The sequence below is a fragment of the Bubalus bubalis genome, chromosome 4, assembly GCF_019923935.1.
Source record: "Bubalus bubalis isolate 160015118507 breed Murrah chromosome 4, NDDB_SH_1, whole genome shotgun sequence".
Taxonomy (NCBI): Eukaryota; Metazoa; Chordata; class Mammalia; order Artiodactyla; family Bovidae; genus Bubalus; species Bubalus bubalis.
The window spans coordinates 84,602,539-84,624,071 of NC_059160.1; the positions used below are offsets into that span (position 1 = coordinate 84,602,539).

Below are 21,533 nucleotides of genomic sequence, written 5' to 3' on the forward strand. Positions count from 1 at the left end.
TGATAGACAACATGCACAGTTGCATAAAAAATTTTAAAAGCTACTTCTAGTGAGTTAAAATATCCTTAATGGGATACCCCTGGCCCCACAGGCAGCAATAATGGGAGGAAGCCCACACCCAGCAGGAGGAACCAGTCCAAAGATCCCCAGCTCCTGCATTCCAGCCATGCCAGAACTCACCCTTGTCCAACGGTAGCAAGCAGCCTTGGCATAGGGCAGGAACTAGCAGCGACTGGGCAGGGTGCTAGCTTTGCCTAAGAGTGTACCAACAGTTGTTGCTTTGTCACAACAAAATGCCCAAGGCAATCCACACAGCGGGGCACTCCTAGAACACAACTGACCTACCTAATACTTAGAAATAAACACAGAATTAGGCAAAATGAGGAAACAGATGAACATATTCCAAAGGAACAAGACAAAACCCCAGAAGAACTATATGAAGTGGAGATAACTGTCTACCCAGAAAGAGTTCAAGGTAATGATTATACAGATGATCAATGAACTCAGGAGAAGAATGGATGAACACAGTTAAAAGGTTAGCAAAGAGCTAGGGAATATGGAAGAACTAAACAAAGCTGAAGAGTACAATAACTGAAATTAAAAATACATTAGAATCTAGGGATATGCAGTATATTAGATGATGCAGAGGAATAGATCAGTGAACTGGAAGACAGAGTAGAGGAAATTACACAAACTGAAGAGAAATAATTTTTTAAAAACTGAGGATAGTTTAAGAGAATTCTAGGACAACATCAAGTGTACTAACATTTGCATTTTAGGGGTTGTGGAGTCCCAAACAAGATAAACTCAAAGAGGTCCACAAAAAGACACTTTATAAATACAATGGCAAAAGTTACAGATAAAAGAGAAACTTAACAGCAATAAGCTACTAGTTACAAATAAAGGAACTTCCATAAGTGCATGTGCTGACTTTCCAGCAGAAATTTTGCAGGCCACAAGGGAATGGCACAATATATTCAAACTGATGAAGAGAAGACATCTACAACCAAGAATACTCTATTTAGCAAGGCTATCAAGCAAAAGCTAAAATGTTTCAACACCACTAAATTGGTTTTACAAGAAATGTTAGAGACTACCCTAAGCAGAAAAGATTACACAACTAGAAATACATTAATTATTTTTAAAAAGTTTCTTTAGTAAAGGCAAATATACAATAAAGGCAGTATATCACCACTGATAAATTTAATATAAAGGTTAAAAGACAAAAATGTAAAATGATCTATAGCCACTAAAGTATTTAAGGGATAGACAAAACGAAAAGATGAAAAATGTAATGTCAAAAAACATTAAACAGTTTGCAAAGAGTAAAAATGAAGGGTTCTTAAAATGTGTTCATGCTTAAGAGATCAACTTAAAATAATATATATACATACATATACACTGTTATATTTAAATCTCATGAAAACCATAAATCAAAAGTCTATAATAGATAGACACATTCAAAAAGAAAGAATCCAAAGATAACACTAAAGATAGTCATCAAATCACAAGGAAAGAGGGCAAAAGTAGAAGAACAAAAAAGAACAACAAAAATAGCTGGAAAACAATTTTTTAAATGTCAGTAAGTATATACTTATTAAAAATAACATTAAATGCAAATGGCCTAAGTGCTCCAATCAAAAGTTATAGAGTGGCTGAATGTATTAAAAAGTAAGACTCATATATAGGAATTCCTATAAGACTCACTTCAGATTTAAAAGTCATGCACAGACTGAAAGTGAAGGGATAGAAAAGTATTCCATGCAAACAAAAACACAAAGCTGGGGTAGCAGTATTTGATAAGGCAAAATAGACTTTAAAACAAAGACTATAACAATAAACAAGAAGGAAATCACTTAATGTCCACATAGTAGGCCAGCCACTAAACAAATCTCAGATTAAATTTAAGAAGACTAAAAGCATATCAGGCAACTTTTCCAACCAAAGGGTCTGAGATTAGAAATCAACAAGAAAAAAAACTGGAAAATATACAAGCTCATGAAGGCGGGAAAAAAAAAAGTTAAAACAAGGGGAAAAAAATGCCTAGAGACAAATAAAAGTAGAAATACAACAGTTCAAAATCTATGGACCCAGCAAAAGCAGCTCTAAGAGAGAAGTTTATAGCAATACAAGCTTACCCCAGGAAATAAGAAAAATCTCAAATAAACATCCTAACCTTATACCTAAAGGACCTAGAGAAAGAACAAACAAAGCACAAAACAGACACTAGATCAATGGAACAAAAGAGAAAGCCCAGAAATAAAACCATACTTATATAGTCGATTTATCTATGAATAAGGAGGCAAGAATATAGAAAAAGGAAAGATAGCCTCTTCAACACATGTTGCTGGGAAAACTGGACAGCTACATGCTGAAGAATCAAATCAGACAATAGTAAATCCCCTACATATGAACCTTCAAGTTGCAATCTTCCAAAGATGCAAATGTGCGTTCACACGTCCAATCATGTCATTAGTTCATGTGTTTGGTGTACATTGTCACATGCGTGCATCCTCTACAGCTGGTTGTGCTTTTGTGTACTTTACTAGCAGTACTGCATAGAATACAGTAGTACAATATTTTTATTTCAATCCCAGTATGTCCAGAAGCAAGCATAAAACAGCAGTGATGTAGCTAGTACTGCGAAGAAGCACCCAGTGATAACAATGGAAACAGCAGTGAAAATAATTGAGAGAGTGGTGTGACAAGAGGAAGAAGAAGCAACTGAAGAAACAAAGAGACGCATGATACAGGAAATGGCAAGGAGATTTTCTTTATTCGAGGAGACACTGTTAGTTTTTGAGGCACAGGGCCAGATGTAGAAAAGTACATGAAGGCTGGAGCAACCATTCATGATGCAATCCAATGGTACTTATGACCAGAAAAAAAGAGCTACTACCTAGACATCACTGGATCATTTATTCAAGAGGACAGATAGAACTGAATCCAGCAAGGAACCAGAACCTGTGCCAACAATGTCAGGCATGAGTGAAATTGCAGCTTGCCCTCTATTTTGTATTGCCAATGATCCTTCAGCTCTACCATCTCTCACCTCCTCTCCCTCTTCCAGTCAGTAACTCTTCTTGCCTGTTCATTCGATGCCAGCCCCTCCATGCCAGCTGTTGTACCCTACTGCTGTACTTTTCAAGGTACTGCACTGTAAGATTAAAAGTGTTTTCTTTATTTTTTGTGTTTGTTTTTTATGTATTATTTGTGTGAGAAGTATAAACCTATTACAGTACAGTACTATACAGCCAAATGTGTTAGTTGGGTACCTAGGCTAACTATGTTGGAATTATGAACAAATTCAACTTATAAACGTGTTCTTGAAATGAAACTTGTCCATATGTAGGGAACTTATTGTACTTTCTCACATCATATAACAAATAAACTCAAAATGGATTGAAGATTTAAATGAAATACCTGAAACCATAAAACTCCCAGAAGAAAATATAGACAGTACACTCTGCGATATTAGTCTTCAAAATTTTTTGGACCTGTCTCCTTATGTAAGAGAAAGAAAAGCAAAAACAGAAATGAGAATAGGAAATTAAAAAAAATAGAAATGGGAGTGAATCAAGCTAAAAAGATTTTGCAGAGCAAAGGAAACCATCAACAAAACAAAGAGCCTACTTAATGGGAAAAGATAATTGCAAATAACATGTCTAATGAGGGGCTAATATCCAAAACATACAAAAACTCATAACATCAAGAAACTTAATAACCTTATTAAAAATGGGCAAAAGATTAGAATAGATGTTTTTCTAAGGAAGACGTACAGATTACTAAGACACACATGAAAAGATGTTCAATGTCACTAGTCATCAGAGAAATGCAAGTCAAAGCAGACATCAAGTCAAATGAGGTGTCACGCTTTCCCTGTTAAAATGGCTATCATCAAGAAGACAAAATATAGTGTTGGTGAGGGTGTGGATAAAAGGGAATAGTGTGTGCGCTGTTGGTGGAAATCAAAATTGGTACAGTTAATATGGATGAGAGTACGGAGATTCCTCAAAAAATTAAAAACCGAACTACCATAAAAGCCAGTGATTCTACTTTTGGGTGTTTCTTCAAAGAAAACAAAAACACTAATTATAAAAGATATATGTACTCCTATGCTCATTGTAGCATTATTCAAAATAGCTGAGATACAGAAGCATTCTAAGTGCCATCAATAGATGAAAGGATATAGAAAATGTGGTGTGTGTATATATATATATAAAAATACTGTGATATGTGTATATATACACAATGGAGTATCACTCTGCCATAAAAAAGAATGAGATTTCCACTTCTGAGAACATGAATGGGCCAAAAGGGTATTATGCTAATTGAAATAAATCAGACAAAGAAACAGAAATACTATATGATTTAACTTATATAGCAAATCTAAAAAATGAAAACAAATGAACAAATATAGCCAAACAGAAACAGACTCACATATACAGAGAATGAGTAGGTGTCAGAAGGGAAGCATGTTGGTGGAAGAGTGAAATAGATGAGGGATATTTAGAGGTACAAACCTCCAGTTATAAAATAAATAAGCCTTTGGATATAATGTACCGCCTAGGTAACATAGTCAATAATATTATAATAACTTTGTATTGTGACAGATGGGAACTAGATTTATGATGGTGATCATTTTATCATGTATCAAAACATCAAATTACTATGTTGTACCTCTGAAACTAACAGAAAATGTAACTAAATTATATTTCAATAAAAAAAAATTCTTAGCAACAACAAAGTGCAAAGAAAATCAAATTTGATCAGAATACTAAGGAACCTGTTAACATGAATAACAAAAGCTATTCTAGAAATATCCATGTATAAAAAATTCAAGATTCCTATAATAAACTAACAAGTTTTTCCATCATTTTCTTAACTTGTGAAGAATAGCTTTCATTTTCATTCTTTAAATGAAAAATGAATAACATGAGGAAGTTTACAAACCATTTTTCAGTGTGATCCATTCAGATGGAAAAGAGCTGCTGTTTTGTGCTACAGATAAACATGTAGATAAAAACTGATATCTAGTGTTTACAATTAAATTTTTAATAGCTTGTAATGATCAATAATTTAATAAAAATTTCTGGCTTCTTCCCTTGAGTTCTTTCCTGTCTCAGTAAATGGCAACATCATCCATTTGTTGCTCAAAATCCTTGACTCCCAATCATCACTCTTCTCCTCCATAGCAAACTATCTGCCAAGTATTGTTGGCTCTACTTCTAAAACATATATGAATATACTCCTTTTTATCTCTCTTGTGCTAAGTCGCTCGATCATGTCTGACTCTTTGTGGTCCCATGGACTGTAGCCCACCAGGCTCCTCTGTCCATGAGGATTCTCCAAGAAAGAATATGGAGTGGGTTGCCATGCCCTCCTCCAGATGATCTTCCCATCCCAGGGACTGAACCCAGGTCTCCCGCATTGCAGGCGGATTCTTTACCAACTGAGCCACTAGGGAAGCCTAAAAATTTTTTGTCTGCACCTCACAGCATGTGATACATTAGTTCCTCAACTAGGGATTAAACTTGTGCCTCCTGCAATGGAAGCATGGAATCTTAACCACTGTGCTTAATTTAGGCAACTTAGCTTAGACTTCTACAGAGCCTTCCAACTGGTCTTCTTGTTTACACCTCTGTTCTTTTAACTACATCTAACCCCACAGTTCTGAAACTCCAGTACTTTGGCCACCTCATGAGAAGAGTTGACTCATTGGAAAAGATGCTAGGAGGGATTGGGGGCAGGAGGAGAAGGGGACGACAGAGGATGAGATGGCTGGATGGTATCACTGACTCGATGGATGTGAGTCTGAGTGAACTCCAGGAGTTGGTGATGGACAGGGAGGCCTGGCGTGCTGTGACTCATGGGGTTGCCAAGAGTCGAAAACGACTGAGCGACTGAACTGAACTGAACCCCACAGTTCATCTAACACATTGCAGTCAGAGCTATCTTTTTTGATACAAGTCTGTGCATATCACTTCTCTCCTAAATGAATCTAAAGTACTTACAAGCATCCCTACATTACCTGGCCCCTACTTAATTCTTCAATTGCATCTTAATTGACTCATCTGTTTCATCACATCCTGCTTTCTGTTTCTAAAACATCTAAGCTATTAGCACTTATGGTCTGTCTACTTACTATTCCTTCTAGTTGGAATGCCCTGTTTCAGCTCTTTCTGTGTTATTTCCTTATCATCAAATGTCAAGTCAACTGACAATCTCCTGCCAATCCAGACGCAGAGGCTTTCCTTGACCATCTCATCTAAATTAATCCCCAATTTCTATCACATCATCCTGTTTAACCTTCTTCCTATTGCTTATTACTATCTTAAATTGCCTTCTCTACTTCTAAGTTACCTACTTATTCTCTGTCTTCTCCCTCAAATATAAGCTTCTAAGCACAGAAAACTTAGCAGTCTTATTCATCATTTACCTTATCAGTCTTATTCACCATTTTCTAGGCGCCCAGAGACTAGAAAACTGCTTGGTACACAGTAGGTGCTCACTAAATACTTATTAGAAGAGTAAATACACTTAACGACAACAAAAAAGCAGCTCAAAACATAAATAAGATTAAGGAAAAAGAGGTACCATATGAGTTTATATCATGTGATTTCATATTACACATATTAACAATGTCAGTGGAATGCATTACATATCAGAGATCTCAAATATTCATGAAAAACACATTACTAAGTATGTTTAAATTCATTTTTAATATAAAAACGTTCAAAATTAGGAATTTTACATGAATCTGCATATTAATGAGGAAGGGAAACTACATATGTCTTTGTGCTTTGGCAAAAATGGAATGGTCTCTTTAGGTCTGAATGAGAAGCATTTAAAAGAATATGCTAGTGGGAATGGTCAATTTAAAAAGTGAATACCAATTTTTAAGGCAGAGAAAATCTATTGAAAACTAAGAGAAACAACAGAAATTAAACTCATTGGAAAAGACCCTGATGCTGGGAAAGATTGATGGCAGGAGAAGGCAATGACAAAGGATGAGACAGGTGGATGACATCAGCAACTCAATGGATGTGAGTTTAAGCAAACTCAAGGAGACAGTTAAGGACAAGGAAGCCTAGCAAGCTGCAGTCACAAAAAGTCAGACACAACTTACTGACTGAACAAGGGCCAATAAATCATTATATAACTAAATATGATCTCTAGGGACTGATAGCACTGATTCTAAACATTTGGAAAGGGTAAGACCAGAAGCTTCCAAGTGTCCAAATACCACCACACCACTGTTCTTACCTGCAAGACCCACTAGCTAGTCACACAATTAATGAACTGATTCAAATATGTGCCTTGGGGAAGTTACATATTACTTAGTTCAGTCGCTCAGTCGTGTCCAACTCTTTGCAACCCCATGAATGGCAGCACGCCAGGCCTCCCTGTCCATCACCAACTCCTGGAGTCCATCCAAACCCATGTCCATTGAGTCGGTGATGCCATCCAACCATCTCATCCTCTGTCGTCCCCTTCTTCTGCCCTCAATCTTTCCCAGCATCAGGGTCTTTTCCAAGGAGTCAGCTCTTCACATCAGGTGGCCAAAGTATTGGAGTTTCAGCTTTAACATCAGTTCTTCCAATGAACACCCAAGACTGATCTCCTTCTACACCTCTTGTAATTCTAGGGTCTTCACGAACAGTCAAAGCTGCAGCATTTGTGGATGCCCAGGCCTTCTCACTGTATCTGGACTCTTTCAATGAGGCAACAAACTACCTGAGATATTCATTAAGGATTTCAAATAACTAGGAAACTGCTTACTCCATTGGAGCTATTTACTAAATACCACAGAGCATGAATACAACCACTGAGATTACTGACAGCAGCAAAACAAAAATGGTGTGGGCACTTCATCTTCCCGTTAATTGACTGTCTTTGTTATACAATATTGCCTGCAAAAATCTGACTACAATCCTAACCGCAAGCCACAGTAATCATGTCAATATGTGAACTATCTGAATATCTAATTATAAAAAAAGAAGGCAATTTCACAGTGGAAGTATTGTCCTAATTCAAGAAACCTAGCCATATTAACTTATTAGTCTGACATAGCAGAAAGATGAAAAACTTTAATTTGAAAGATAATTATTTTTAGCTGATTAATATGCTTCAAATTAAATTCGCTGCTTTTAATGGGCCTATCAATTTGACAACCTGGGAAATTAATAAATTTTGCATGCAGTAATTCTAGGAAATTTATACAGCCAAGCTACACTTCATTACAAGGCTTACCTTCACAGTAGGCATTGTCTTCTCGAAGAGCCCTAAAACCGTCTCGACAGCTACAAACAGCTCTGTCATTCAGATTTCTGCAGACAGAATTCTCCATGCAGTTATGCCTTTCAGAGCAAAAGTCATAACCTACAGGAAAAAAGAAATTATTATGGTAAATGAACTCATAACAAAGCAAAAGCATTTGTCTCTTAATATCTTTCTTTTATTTAGAAGCTATATTTTCTTACACGATTATGTTGATATCTTCATCCAATGTTTATAGAACCACATGTTATAAGTAATAAAAAGTTTTTTTAGTGTATTTAACTCCATTAAGAGTTAACTGGAGGAGGTCACCATTAACCCCACCAGAACTTACACAGGACTAGGGAAACAGACGGTTGGAGGGCACAAACAGAAACTTGTGCACCCCAGGACCCAGGAGAAAGGAGCAGTGACCCCACAGGAGACTGACCCAGACTTACTTGTGAGTGTCCAGGAGTCTCAGGTGGAGGCATGGGTCAGCAGTGGCCTGTTGCAGGGTTGGGGGCACTAAGTGCAGCAGTGCCTGTATGGGATCTTTTGAAGGAGGTCGCCATTATCTGCATTACCTCCACCATAATTTGGTCTGAAGTCATACAACAGCAAGGGAACAAAACCCTGCCCATCAACAGAAAATTGAATTAAAGATTTACTGAGCATGGACCTGCCCATCAGAACCAAACCCAGTTAGTCTCTCCCATCAGGAAGCTTCCATAACCCTTTTATCCTTATCCATCAGAGGGCATACAGAATGAAAACCACAATCATAGAAAATTAATCAAACTGATCACATGAACCACAGCCTTGTGTAACTCAACGAAACTATAAGCCATGACCTGTATGGCCACCCAAGACAGAAGAGTCATGGTGGAGAGTTCTGACAAAACATGGTCCACTGGAGAAGGGAATAGCAAACCACTTCAGTATTCTTGCCTTGAGAACTCCATGAGCAGCATGAAAAGGCAAAAAGGTAGGACACTGAAAGATGAACTTCCTTGGATGCCCAATATGCTACTGGAGATCAGTGGAGGAATAACTCCAGAAAGAATGAAGAGATAGAGCCAAAGCAAAAACAACACCCAGTTGTGGATGTGAGAGGTGATGGAAGTAAACTCCGATGCTGTAAAGAGCAATATTGCATAGGAATCTGGACTGTTAGGTCCATGAGTCAAGGGGAACTGGAAGTGGTCAGACAGGAAATGGTAAGAGTGAACATCAACATTTCGGAATCAGTGAACTAAAATGGACTGGAATGGGTGAATTTAACTCAGATGACCATTATATCTACTACTGTGGGGAAGAATCCCTTAGAAGAAAGGGAGTAGCCATCACAGACAACAAAAGAGTCCAAAATGCAGTACTTGGATGCAATCTCAAAAACGACAGAATGATCTCTGTTCATTTCCAAGGCAAACCATTCAATATCACAGTAATCCAAGTCTATGTCCCAACCAGTAATGCTGAAGAAGCTGAAGTTGAATGGTTCTGTGAAGACCTACAAGACCTTCTAGAAGTAACACCCAGAAAAGATGTCCTTTTCATTATGTGGGACTGGAATGCAAAAGTAGGAAGTCAAGAGATACCTGGAGTAACAGGCAAGTTTGGCCTTGGAGTATAAAATGAAGAAGGTCAAAGGCTAACAGAGTTTTGTCAAGAGAATGCACTGGTTGTAACAAATATCCTCTTCCAACAACACAAGAGAAGATTCTACACATGGACATCACCAGATGGTCAACACATTTTGAAATCAGATTGATTATATTCTTTGCAGCCAAAGATAGAGAAGCTCTACACAGTCAGCAAAAACAAGATCAGGAGTTGACTGTGGCTCAGATCACAAACTCCTTATTGCCAAATTCAGACTTAAATTGAAGAAAGTAGGGAAAACCACTAGACCACTCAGGTATGACCTAAATCAAATCCCTTACGATTATACAATGGAAGTGACAAATAGATTCAATGGATTAGATCTGATAGAGTGCCTGAAGAATTATGGATGGAGGTTCATGACATTGTACAGGAGGCAGTGATCAAGATCATACCCAAGAAAAAGAAATGCAAAAAGGCAAAAAGTTGTCTGAGGAGGCCTTACAAACAGCTGAGAAAAGAAAACACAAGAAAGGCAAAGGAGAAAAGGAAAGATATACTCATTTGAATGCAGAGTTCCAAAGAATAGCAAGGAGATATAAGAAAGCCTTCCTCAGTGATCAGTGTAAAGAAATGGAGGAAAGCAATAGAATGGGAAAGACTAGAGATTTCTTCAAGAAAATTAGAGATACCAATGGAACATTCCATGCAAAGATGGGCATAATAAAGGAAGAAATGGTATGGACCTAACAGAAGCAGACGATATAAGGAAGAGGTGGCAAGAATACACAGAAGAACTATACAAAAAAGATCTTCACAACACAGATAACCACGATGGTGTGATCACTCAGCTACAGCCAGATACCCTGGAATGTGAAGTCAAGTGGGCCTTAGGAAGCATCACTGCAAACAAAGCTAGTGGAAGTGATGGAATTCCAGTTGAGCTAATTCAAATCTTAAAAGATGATGCTGTGAAAGTGCTGCACTCAATATGCCAGCAAATTTGGAAAACTCAGCAGTGGCCACAGAACTGGAAAAGGTCAGTCTTGATTCCAATCCGAAAGAAAGGCAAAGCCAAAGAATTTATAAACTACTGCACAATTGCACTCATCTCACACACTGGTAAAGGAATGCGAGGGAGGAGGGAGGAGGGTTCAGGATGGGGAATACATGTATACCTGTGGCGGATTCATTTTGATATTTGGCAAAACTAATACAATTATGTAAAGTTTAAAAATAAAATAAAATTAAAAAAAAAAAAATTATCCAAGCCAAGCTTCAACAGTACATGAACCGTGAACTTCCAGATGTTCAAGCTGGATTTAGAAAAGCAGAGGAATCAGAGATCAAATTGCCAACATCTGGTGGATCATTGAAAAAGCAAGAGAGTTCCAGAAAAATATCTATTTCTGCTTTATTGACTATGCCAAAGCCTTTGACTGTGTGGATCACAATAAACTGTGGAAAATTCTGAAACAGAAGGGAATACTAGACCACCTGACCTGTCTCCTGAGAAATCTGTATGCAGGTCAGGAAGCAACAGTTAGAACTGGACATGTAACAACAGACTGGTTCCAAGTCGGGAAAGGAGTACATCAAGGTTGTATATTGTCACCCTGCTTATTCACCTTATATGCAGAGTACATCATGAGAAATGCCGGGCTGGAAGAAACACAAGCTGGAATCAAGATTGCTGGGAGAAATAAAAATGACCTCAGATACACAGATGACACCACCCTTTTGGCAGAAGGGAAGAAAAACTCAAAAGCCTCTTGATAAAAGTGAAAGAGGAGAGTGAAAAAGTTGGCTTAAAACTCAACATTCATTAATTTAAGATCATGGCATCCAGTCCCATCACTTCATGACAAATAGGTGGATCATGGCATCCAGTCCCATCACTTCATGACAAATAGGTGGGGAAACAGTGGAAATAGTGGCTGACTTTATTTTTCTGGGCTCCAAAATCACTGCAGATGGTGACTGCAGCCATGAAATTAAAAGACGCTTGCTCCTTTGAAGGAAAGTTATGACCAACCTAGACAGCATATTTTTTTTTAATTTACAATATTGCATTGGTTTTGCCATATATCAAAATGAATCCGCCACAGGTATACATGTGTTACCCATCCAAGACAGCATATTAAAAAGTGGAGACATTACTTTGCCAACAAAGCTCTGTCTAGTCAAAGCTATGGTTTTTCCAATAATCATGTATGGATGTGAGAGTTGGACTATATGAAAGCAGAGTGTCAAAGAATCGATGCTTTTGAACTGTGGTGTTGGAGGAGACTCTTGAGAGTCCCTTGGGCAGCAAGGAGATTGAACCAGTCCATCCTAAATATTCTGAATATTCATTGGCTGGACTGATGCTGAAGCTGCAACTCCAATACTTTGGCCACCTGATGCAAAGAACTGACTCCTTAGAAAAGACCCTGGTGCTGGAAAAGATTGAAGGCAGGCGGAGAAGGGGACAGCAGAGGATGAGACGGTTGGGACAGGGAGACCTGGCATGCTGTGGTCCGTGGGTCTCAAAGAGTTGGACACAACTGAGCGACTGAACTGAACTGAACTGAACTGAAGATAACATAGTGAGGAAGGAAAGTAATCTGAGAATTAGTGATTGAACATTATCAATAACTACAAGTAACAGACCAAACCAGACCAGATGTTCACATTGTGTATTTAAGAAATGAAACAGATGACCTGGCATCTTAAAGAAAAAAATATACCAAAACTCTAAATGTTTTTTTAAAAAAAACAATACACCATTTAATTTAATTTTCTCTGGAAATCTGCAAGACAAGTATGTCTACTCAAAAGAAAAAAGTTTATGAATTATAAAGATTCCAGAGTCTTTATGAGAGGAAATATAAATGGAACACTTCATATACAGTGACACTAATCATGTGTAATTTCCTGAATTTCTTTTTTCCTGTGTGAATCCCTTGTTCAAAGATCATCTAAGACGCTGAAATGAAAAGCTTGAACACTGGAATCTATATTTAATGGAAATTATATGATTATGCATCATTCAAACAATTTTAAAATTGCTTGATGAATAAATTTTCTAGCTAGTTTTACGCTGTCTAATGAATTATTATTTCAGCATGTATAAAAGAAAAGACATTTAGAAAAATACATTTCATGTAGCTCAGAATAAACTCATCTACTTACATGCAAGAAAAGGCTTTTACTTGAGTAAATCGTGAAGATGTAAGTTCTACACCAGCTCATCTTATTTATCAAATTACCATAGAACATGTGATTCAGCGAAAGACTGAACCATAGCCAGCAGATATACTCTGGCACAGCACAACGACTGGTGTCCATTCCAATTGGTTTGTGCCCATAATGACTATGCTGAATATCATCACAGAGTTAAAACATATGTGTTAAAATGTATAGTAAAAAAATTTTTTGTACAATTTAATAAGCCTTAGGAAGGGTGAGGCTTGAGTGATTTCTACAGGAATTAAATAAAATAGAACTGAGGTGAATGAAAATTGGAAAACTACATAGTAAATAACAGCACTAAAATCACTTGACAGCTTTACTTCACAAAATTCTTCACAATCTAAATTCTTATGATTCAGCCTGAAAATTTTGAAGTAAAAGGTTCATTCTTATGAAGAGGAAAATTTAAAATGTTTTCTCCTAGGGTTTTTTTCTTTCCTTCTTTAAGTAGCTAAATTGAGACCATTTTTCTTAAAATGTGTTCCAGAGTCTTTTTACAATGCCTGAGGGGATAATTTCAGCTAAAAAGTCATCCTCATTCTCTATTACAATCCATCTCTGATTTGGCCTAACTGATGGTAAGACTCCCTCATCTCAGCATCCAATATCACACGCATGCTCACCATGCAGTGCTTAATTGCTGCAAGAATTTACAAACATAAAATAACAGTGTGATTCTACTTTTCACTATTTTAGGTTCATTTAGGGAGTACACTGCTTTTTGTCAAATGAGTTTTTATAAATTAACCCAGAGACTTGAAAATTTTGTCAAATTTTAACTTACTCTAAACAGTGTCAGCTATTTTGATTTAGTCTCTCGACAGACAAAAGTTGATTGAACCTATTGGTTATTTTACTGCTTAGATTCAAAAATGCCAAGGTTAAAAGGCTAACTGCTAACTACTGATGGGTAGAAAATTCAGACTCACTTAAAGGGATTTGTTTCCAATCTATAGGGAAGAACTTAAAAAAAAAAAAAATCAGACGATGGGTTGGCAATCAACAGTAGTTCTACTCCTGTCATAGCTGCATTCCTACTCACCTGAGCTTGGATTTTAGAGTTGAAAGATCTACATCTGATCTCTGCCAATTACTGGCTGCATAAATTACTAGCTGTGTAAGTTAATTAACCTTTCTAAACCTTCAGATTCTCTCACCTGTAAATTAGGATACTATCTACCTCACAAAAATGTAAGCTTCACATGAGATCGTCTATGCAAAAGTGTAATAGTTTCACATTGGTTAATAATTAAAGTAATTAGAGTATTACTAATAAACCCCAAATGTGCTGAGATAGCTATCATAGGAGAAAATTCACATATTTGTTATAGATGGATAGAGCAATGATCTAATACAATTAGGTCTTTCTTTTATTTCCTCCTTTCAATTTTAAACTCACAGATACCAAGTTTTCTATTCCTTTTAAGCTTTCCAAATTTATATGAAGTTCTTGTATTAAGTATACTAGAACTTTCTATAACCTATAAAATGTTGATATGCATTTTCTATGACTGATGAGGTAAGGAAGGGTACAAAAGATTATACACAAGAACAACACAAATAAAGGTTTTTCATAATATCCAAGAGAAAAAGAATACAATAATTTTGAGGTGATTATTTTTTGGTTTTGCATAAAGGTGTCTATTTCTTCTTTCGGTAGGGAACAAAAAACCCTACCATACCTGGAATGAACTTTTCACCTCTACTATTAGCCTAGATGCTTACAGGAAAATGGACTCCACCGCCCACTGATCAAGGCCACACCAAACAATACATCCTACTAGCCTAAACATAATTTCTTCAGGTCTGAGCAAATGATCCAGTGCAGGTTAATGCAGATAATTAAATCTCAATTCTGGGACTTTTGTTCAACTCAAGAAGATACTGAACTTTGTCTTCCACCTACTTAAGTATCAAAATAATGTGAGCATAAGAATGTCAGGGTCTACCCAAGAACACATAGAGTTTGAAAATAAGGGCATCTCAGAGGAGACAAATAGATGTATCTAAGCAAAGTGACAAGGTTTGCGATCTGAATCAATCCACTCACCAGGGCCACGCATTCCATTTTTTCACTTAGGTCAGTTGGATTGGTTGTTCTATCACTTGTACCTGAAACAATACTAACTCATATTGGTACCATCTATGAGATGATAGGTAATCCTGACTTTTCGCAAAGTGTAGTTCATGTGCATGGATGAATATTTAAAATAAAGTACAGATAGCAATGGGCTTCCCTAGTAGCTCAGCTGGTAAAGAATTCACCTGCAATGCAGGAGACCTGGGTTGGGAAGATCCCCTGGAGAAGGGACAGGTTGCCCAATCCAGTATTCTTGGGCTTCCCTGATGGCTCAGCTGGTAAACATTTCACCTGTTAATGCAGGAGACCTGGGTTTGATCCCTGAGTTGGGAAGATCCCCTGGAGAAGGGAAAGTCTATCCACTCCAGTACTCTGGCCTGGTGAATTTCGTGGATTGTATAGCCCATGGGGACACAAAGAGTCAGACTCAACTGAGCAACTTTCAATTTCACTTTCAAAGATAGCAATGGCGGGAGGAGCCAAGATGGCGGAGGAGTAGGACGGGGAGAACACTTTCTCCCCCACAAATTCATCAAAAGAGCATTTAAACGTCGAGTAAATTCCACAAAACAACTTCTGAATGCCGGCAGAGGACATCAGGCACCCAGAAAAGCAACCCAACTCTTCGAAAGGAGGTAGGAAAAAATATAAAAGACAAAAAAAGAGACAAAAGAGGGAGGGACGGAGTTCCGTCCCGGGAAGGGAGTCTTAAAAAGAGAGAAGTTTCCAAACACCAGGAAACCTTCTCACTGCCGAATCTGTGCCGAGCTTTGGAAGCACAGAGGGCAACATAAAAGGGAGAAAAAAAATAAATAAACAATTAAAAATCGCAGATTGTGAGCCCTACGGTAACTCCCCCAGCAGAGAAGCAGCGCAGATGCCTGCACACGCCATTAGCAAGCGGGGGCTGGGCAGGGAAGCACGGCGCAGGCTGTGTCCCTTAGAATAAGAATTGGGCCCGAATGTCCTGAGCGCTATCTGAGTGAAATAATTTGGGCTAGCAAACCAGACTGTGGGATATCTACCACGCAAAAAGCCAGCCCTAACCTAAGACACCGCCAGGCCCGCGCACAGAACAAAGGACTGAACAGAGATAGCCGGCTGCAGACCTTCCCCCTCCGGTGACAGGCAGCCAGAGCTGGAAGGGGGCAATCGCAGCCCCAGAGATACACTATCTATAAAACTGTAAGCAGGCTTCTTTGCTAACTAAAACTTCTTGGGGGTCTGGACGGTCAACATCTGCCTGAGAAGGTGCGCCGGTTTTACACCCAGATAACCGAGTGGCGGGGAAACGATAAGTCGCAGCATTGGCGCTCGCCAAACACCTCATCACCTGAGCTGCTCGAATCTGGGAAGAGCACAAAACGCAGGCCCAACCGAGTCTGCGCCTCTGAGGACTACCCGAGTGCCTGAACCTGAGCGGCTTGGACCTGGGAGCTCAGCCCAGGGCCGGCCTCTGATTGTTCCCGGCAGAACAACCTAGAGCCCAAGCAGTGTGGGCAGGGAGGCTACACGCGCCGTGAGCCGGGGCAGACCCAGTGTGGCTGAGGCACTGCGAGCACACGCCAGTGTTATCTGTTTGCAGCATCCCTCCCTCCATCCCCACAGTGTGACTGAACAAGTGAGCCTAAAAAAAAAAAAAAATAGTGTCCTCCACCGTCCCCTTTGTGTCAGGGCGGGAACCAGACACTGAAGAGACCAGCAAACAGAAGAAGCTATAACAGAGGGAAACGCCTTGGAAGCTACAGGCCATAGATTAAAACCCTGTGGTTACTATGGACTACATAGGAAGGGGCCTATAGATCTTGAGAAATATAAGTCGGACCAAGGAACTAGCCAAAAATGAACTGAACCCACAATACTCACAACAAAACCAGAGAAAGACCTAGATATATTTTTACTATTTTTACGATCAATCTTTCTTTCTTTTTTTTTTTTTTAATTTTTAAAAAAAATTTTAAGTCCTCTATTGTCCTTTAATTTTTACTTTTATAACTATTACTTTGCAAAAAAAAAAAGACACTTTTTTTTTTCTTCTTCAGCAAACTTCATATATATATTTTATAATTTTTTGACCATGTTTTGTTGTTTTTTTTTTTTTTTTCTTTTTCTTCTTTTCTTTAACATTGTATTTTTGAAATTCCAAACTCTACTCTAGATTTTTAATTTTAGCCTTTTGGTATACGTTATCAATTTTGTACCTATAGTTTTTTGGGTTTTTTTTTTTTGTTTTTTTTTTGTTTTTTTTTTTTGTTTTTTTTTTCTTTTTTTTTTTCAACTTTTTTTTTTTTTTTATTTTTTTTTTTAATTTTATTTTTTTTTTAAAATTTACATAACTGTATTAGATTTGCCAAACATCAAAATGAATCCACCACAGGTATACATGTGTTCCCCATCCTGAACCCTCCTCCCTCCTCCCTCCCCATTCCATCCCTCTGGGTCGTCCCAGTGCACCAGCCCCAAGCATCCAGTATCGTGCATTGAACCTGGACTGGCATCTCATTTCATACATGATATTTTACATGTTTCAATGCCATTCTCCCAAATCTTCCCACCCTCTCCCTCTCCCACAGAGTCCACAAGACTGTTCTATACATCAGTGTCTCTTCTGCTGTCTCGTACACAGGGTTATTGTTACCATCTTTCTAAATTCCATATATATGCGTTAGTATACTGTATTGGTGTTTTTCTTTCTGGCTTACTTCACTCTGTATAATAGGCTCCAGTTTCATCCACCTCATTAGAACTGATTCAAATGTATTCTTTTTAATGGCTGAGTAATACTCCATTGTGTATATGTACCACTGCTTTCTTATCCATTCATCTGCTGATGGACATCTAGGTTGCTTCCATGTCCTGGCTATTATAAACAGTGCTGCGATGAACATTGGGGTACACATGTCTGTTTCAGTTCTGGTTTCCTCAGTGTGTATGCCCAGCAGTGGGATTGCTGGATCATAAGGCAGGTCTATTTCCAGTTTTTTAAGGCATCTCCACACTGTTCTCCATAGTGGCTGTACTAGTTTGCATTCCCACCAACAGTGTAAGAGGGTTCCCTTTTCTCCACACCCTCTCCAGCATTTATTGCTTGTAGACTTTAGGATCACAGCCATTCTGACTGGTGTGAAATGGTACCTCATAGTGGTTTTGATTTGCATTTCTCTGATAATGGGTGATGTTGAGCATCTTTTCATGTGTTTGTTAGCCATCTGGATGTCTTCTTTGGAGAAATGTCTATTTAGTTCTTTGGCCCATTTTTTGATTGGGTCATTTATTTTTCTGGAGTTGAGCTGTAGGAGTTGCTTGTATATCTTTTAGATTAGTTGTTTGTCAGTTGCTTCATTTGCTATTATCTTCTCCCATTCTGAAGGCTGTCTTTTCACCTTGTTTATAGTTTCTTTTGCTGTGCAGAAGCTCTTTAGTTTAATTAGATCCCATTTGTTTATTTTTGCTTTTATTTCCAATATTCTGGGAGGTGGGTCATAGAGGATCCTGCTGTGATGTATGTCAGAGAGTGTCTTTCCTATGTTCTCCTCTAGGAGTTTTATAGTTTCTGGTCTTAGGTTGAGATCTTTAATCCATTTTGAGTTTATTTTTGTGTATGGTGTTAGAAAGTGTTCTAGTTTCATTCTTTTACAAGTGGTTGACCAGAGTTCCCAGCACCACTTGTTAAAGAGATTGTCTTTAATCCATTGTATATTCTTGCCTCCTTTGTCGAAGATAAGGTGTCCATATGTGCGTGAATTTATCTCTGGGCTTTCTATTTTGTTCCATTGATCTATATTTCTGTCTTTGTGCCAGTACCATACTGTCTTGATAACTGTGGCTTTGTAGTAGAGCCTGAAGTCAGGTAGGTTGATTCCTCCAGTTCCATTCTTCTTTCTCAAGATCGCTTTGGCTATTCGAGGTTTTTTGTATTTCCATACAAATTGTGAAATTATTTGTTCTAGCTCTGTGAAGAATGCTGTTGGTAGCTTGATAGGGATTGCATTGAATCTATAGATTGCTTTGGGTAGTATACTCATTTTCACTATATTGATTCTTCCAATCCATGAACATGGTATATTTCTCCATCTGTTAGTGTCCTCTTTGATTTCTTTCACCAGTGTTTTATAGTTTTCTATATATAGGTCTTTAGATTCTTTAGGTAGATATATTCCTAAGTATTTTATTCTTTCCGTTGCAATGGTGAATGGAATTGTTTCCTTAATTTCTCTTTCTGTTTTCTCATTATTACTGTATAGGAATGCAAGGGATTTCTGTGTGTTGATTTTATATCCTGCAACTTTACTATAGTCATTGATTAGTTCTAGTAATTTTCTGGTGGAGTCTTTAGGGTTTTCTATGTAGAGGATCATGTCATCTGCAAACAGTGAGAGCTTTACTTCTTCTTTTCCAATTTGGATTCCTTTTATTTCTTTTTCTGCTCTGATTGCTGTGGCCAAAACTTCCAAAACTATGTTGAATAGTAATGGTGAAAGTGGGCACCCTTGTCTTGTTCCTGACTTTAGAGGAAATGCTTTCAATTTTTCACCATTGAGGACAATGTTTGCTGTGGGTTTGTCATATATAGCTTTGATTATGTTGAGGTATGTTCCTTCTATTCCTGCTTTCTGGAGAGTTTTGATCATAAATGGATGTTGAATTTTGTCAAAGGCTTTCTCTGCATCTATTGAGATAATCATATGGTTTTTATTTTTCAATTTGTTAATGTGGTGTATTACATTGATTGATTTGCGGATATTGAAGAATCCTTGCATCCCTGGGATAAAGCCCACTTGGTCATGGTGTATGATCTTTTTAATGTGTTGTTGGATTCTGATTGCTAGAATTTTGTTAAGGATTTTTGCATCTATGTTCATCAGTGATATTGGCCTGTAGTTTTCTTTTTTTGTGGGATCTTTGTCAGGTTTTGGTATTAGTGTGATGGTGGCCTCATAGAATGAGTTTGGAAGTTTACCATCCTCTGCGATTTTCTGGAAGAGTTTGAGCAGGATAGGTGTTAGCTCTTCTCTAAATTTTTGGTAGAATTCAGGTGTGAAGCCGTCTGGACCTGGGCTTTTGTTTGCTGGAAGATTTTTGATTACAGTTTCAATTGCTGTGCTTGTGATGGGTCTGTTAAGATTTTCTATTTCTTCCTGATCGAGTTTTGGAAAGTTGTACTTTTCTAAGAATTTGTCCATTTCTTCCTCGTTGTCCATTTTATTGGCATATAATTGTTGATAGTAGTCTCTTATGATCCTTTGTATTTCTGTGTTGTCTGTTGTGATCTCTCCATTTTCATTTCTAATTTTATTGATTTGATTTTTCTCCCTTTGTTTCTTGATGAGTCTGGCTAATGGTTTGTCAATTTTATTTATCCTTTCAAAGAACCAGCTTTTGGTTTTGTTGATTTTTGCTATGATCTCTTTTGTTTCTTTTGCATTTATTTCTGCTCTAAGTTTTAAGATTTCTTTCCTTCTACTAACCCTGGGGTTCTTCATTTCTTCCTTTTCTAGTTGCTTTAGGTGTAGAGTTAGGTTATTTATTTGACTTTTTTCTTGTTTCTTCAAGTGTGCCTGTATTGCTATGAACTTTCCCCTTAGGACTGCTTTTACCGTGTCCCACAGGTTTTGGGTTGTTGTGTTTTCATTTTCATTCGTTTCTATGCAAATTTTGATTTCTTTTTTGATTTCTTCTGTGATTTGTTGGTTATTCAGCAGTGTGTTGTTCAGCCTCCATATTTTGGATTTTTTAATAGTTTTTCTCCTGTAATTGAGATCTAATCTTACTGCATTGTGGTCAGAAAAGATGCTTGGAATGATTTCTATTTTTTTGAATTTACCAAGGCTAGCTTTATGGCCCAGGATGTGATCTATCCTGGAGAAGGTTCCATGTGCACTTGAGAAGAAGGTGAAATTCATTGTTTTGGGATGAAATGTCCTATAGATATCAATTAGGTCTAACTGGTCTATTGTATCATTTAAAGTTTGTGTTTCCTTGTTAATTTTCTGTTTAGTTGATCTATCCATAGGTGTGAGTGGGGTATTAAAGTCTCCCACTATTATTGTGTTATTGTTAATTTCTTCTTTCATACTTGTTAGCATTTGTCTTACATACTGCGGTGCTCCCGTGTTGGGTGCATATATATTTATAATTGTTATATCTTCTTCTTGGATTGATCCTTTGATCATTATGTAGTGACCATCTTTGTCTCTTTTCACAGTCTTTGTTTTAAAGTCTATTTTATCTGATATGAGTATTGCTACTCCTGCTTTCTTTTGGTCCCTATTTGCATGGAAAATCTTTTTCCAGCCTTTCACTTTCAGTCTGTATGTGTCCCCTGTTTTGAGGTGGGTCTCTTGTAGACAACATA

General features: G+C 37.7%; 1 protein-coding gene across 3 annotated transcripts in view; it reads right to left on the reverse strand.

Moving 5' to 3' along the window:
• The window catches only part of NELL2 (neural EGFL like 2), a 479,083-nt gene that overhangs the window by 199,830 nt on the left and 257,720 nt on the right, over positions 1-21,533 (reverse strand). For all 3 annotated transcript variants that reach the window (XM_025284020.3, XM_025284019.3, XM_025284021.3), the window contains one exon: positions 8,254-8,382. In XM_025284020.3, the coding sequence (XP_025139805.2) occupies positions 8,254-8,382 (129 nt within the window). The remainder of the gene's footprint in view (positions 1-8,253; positions 8,383-21,533) is intronic.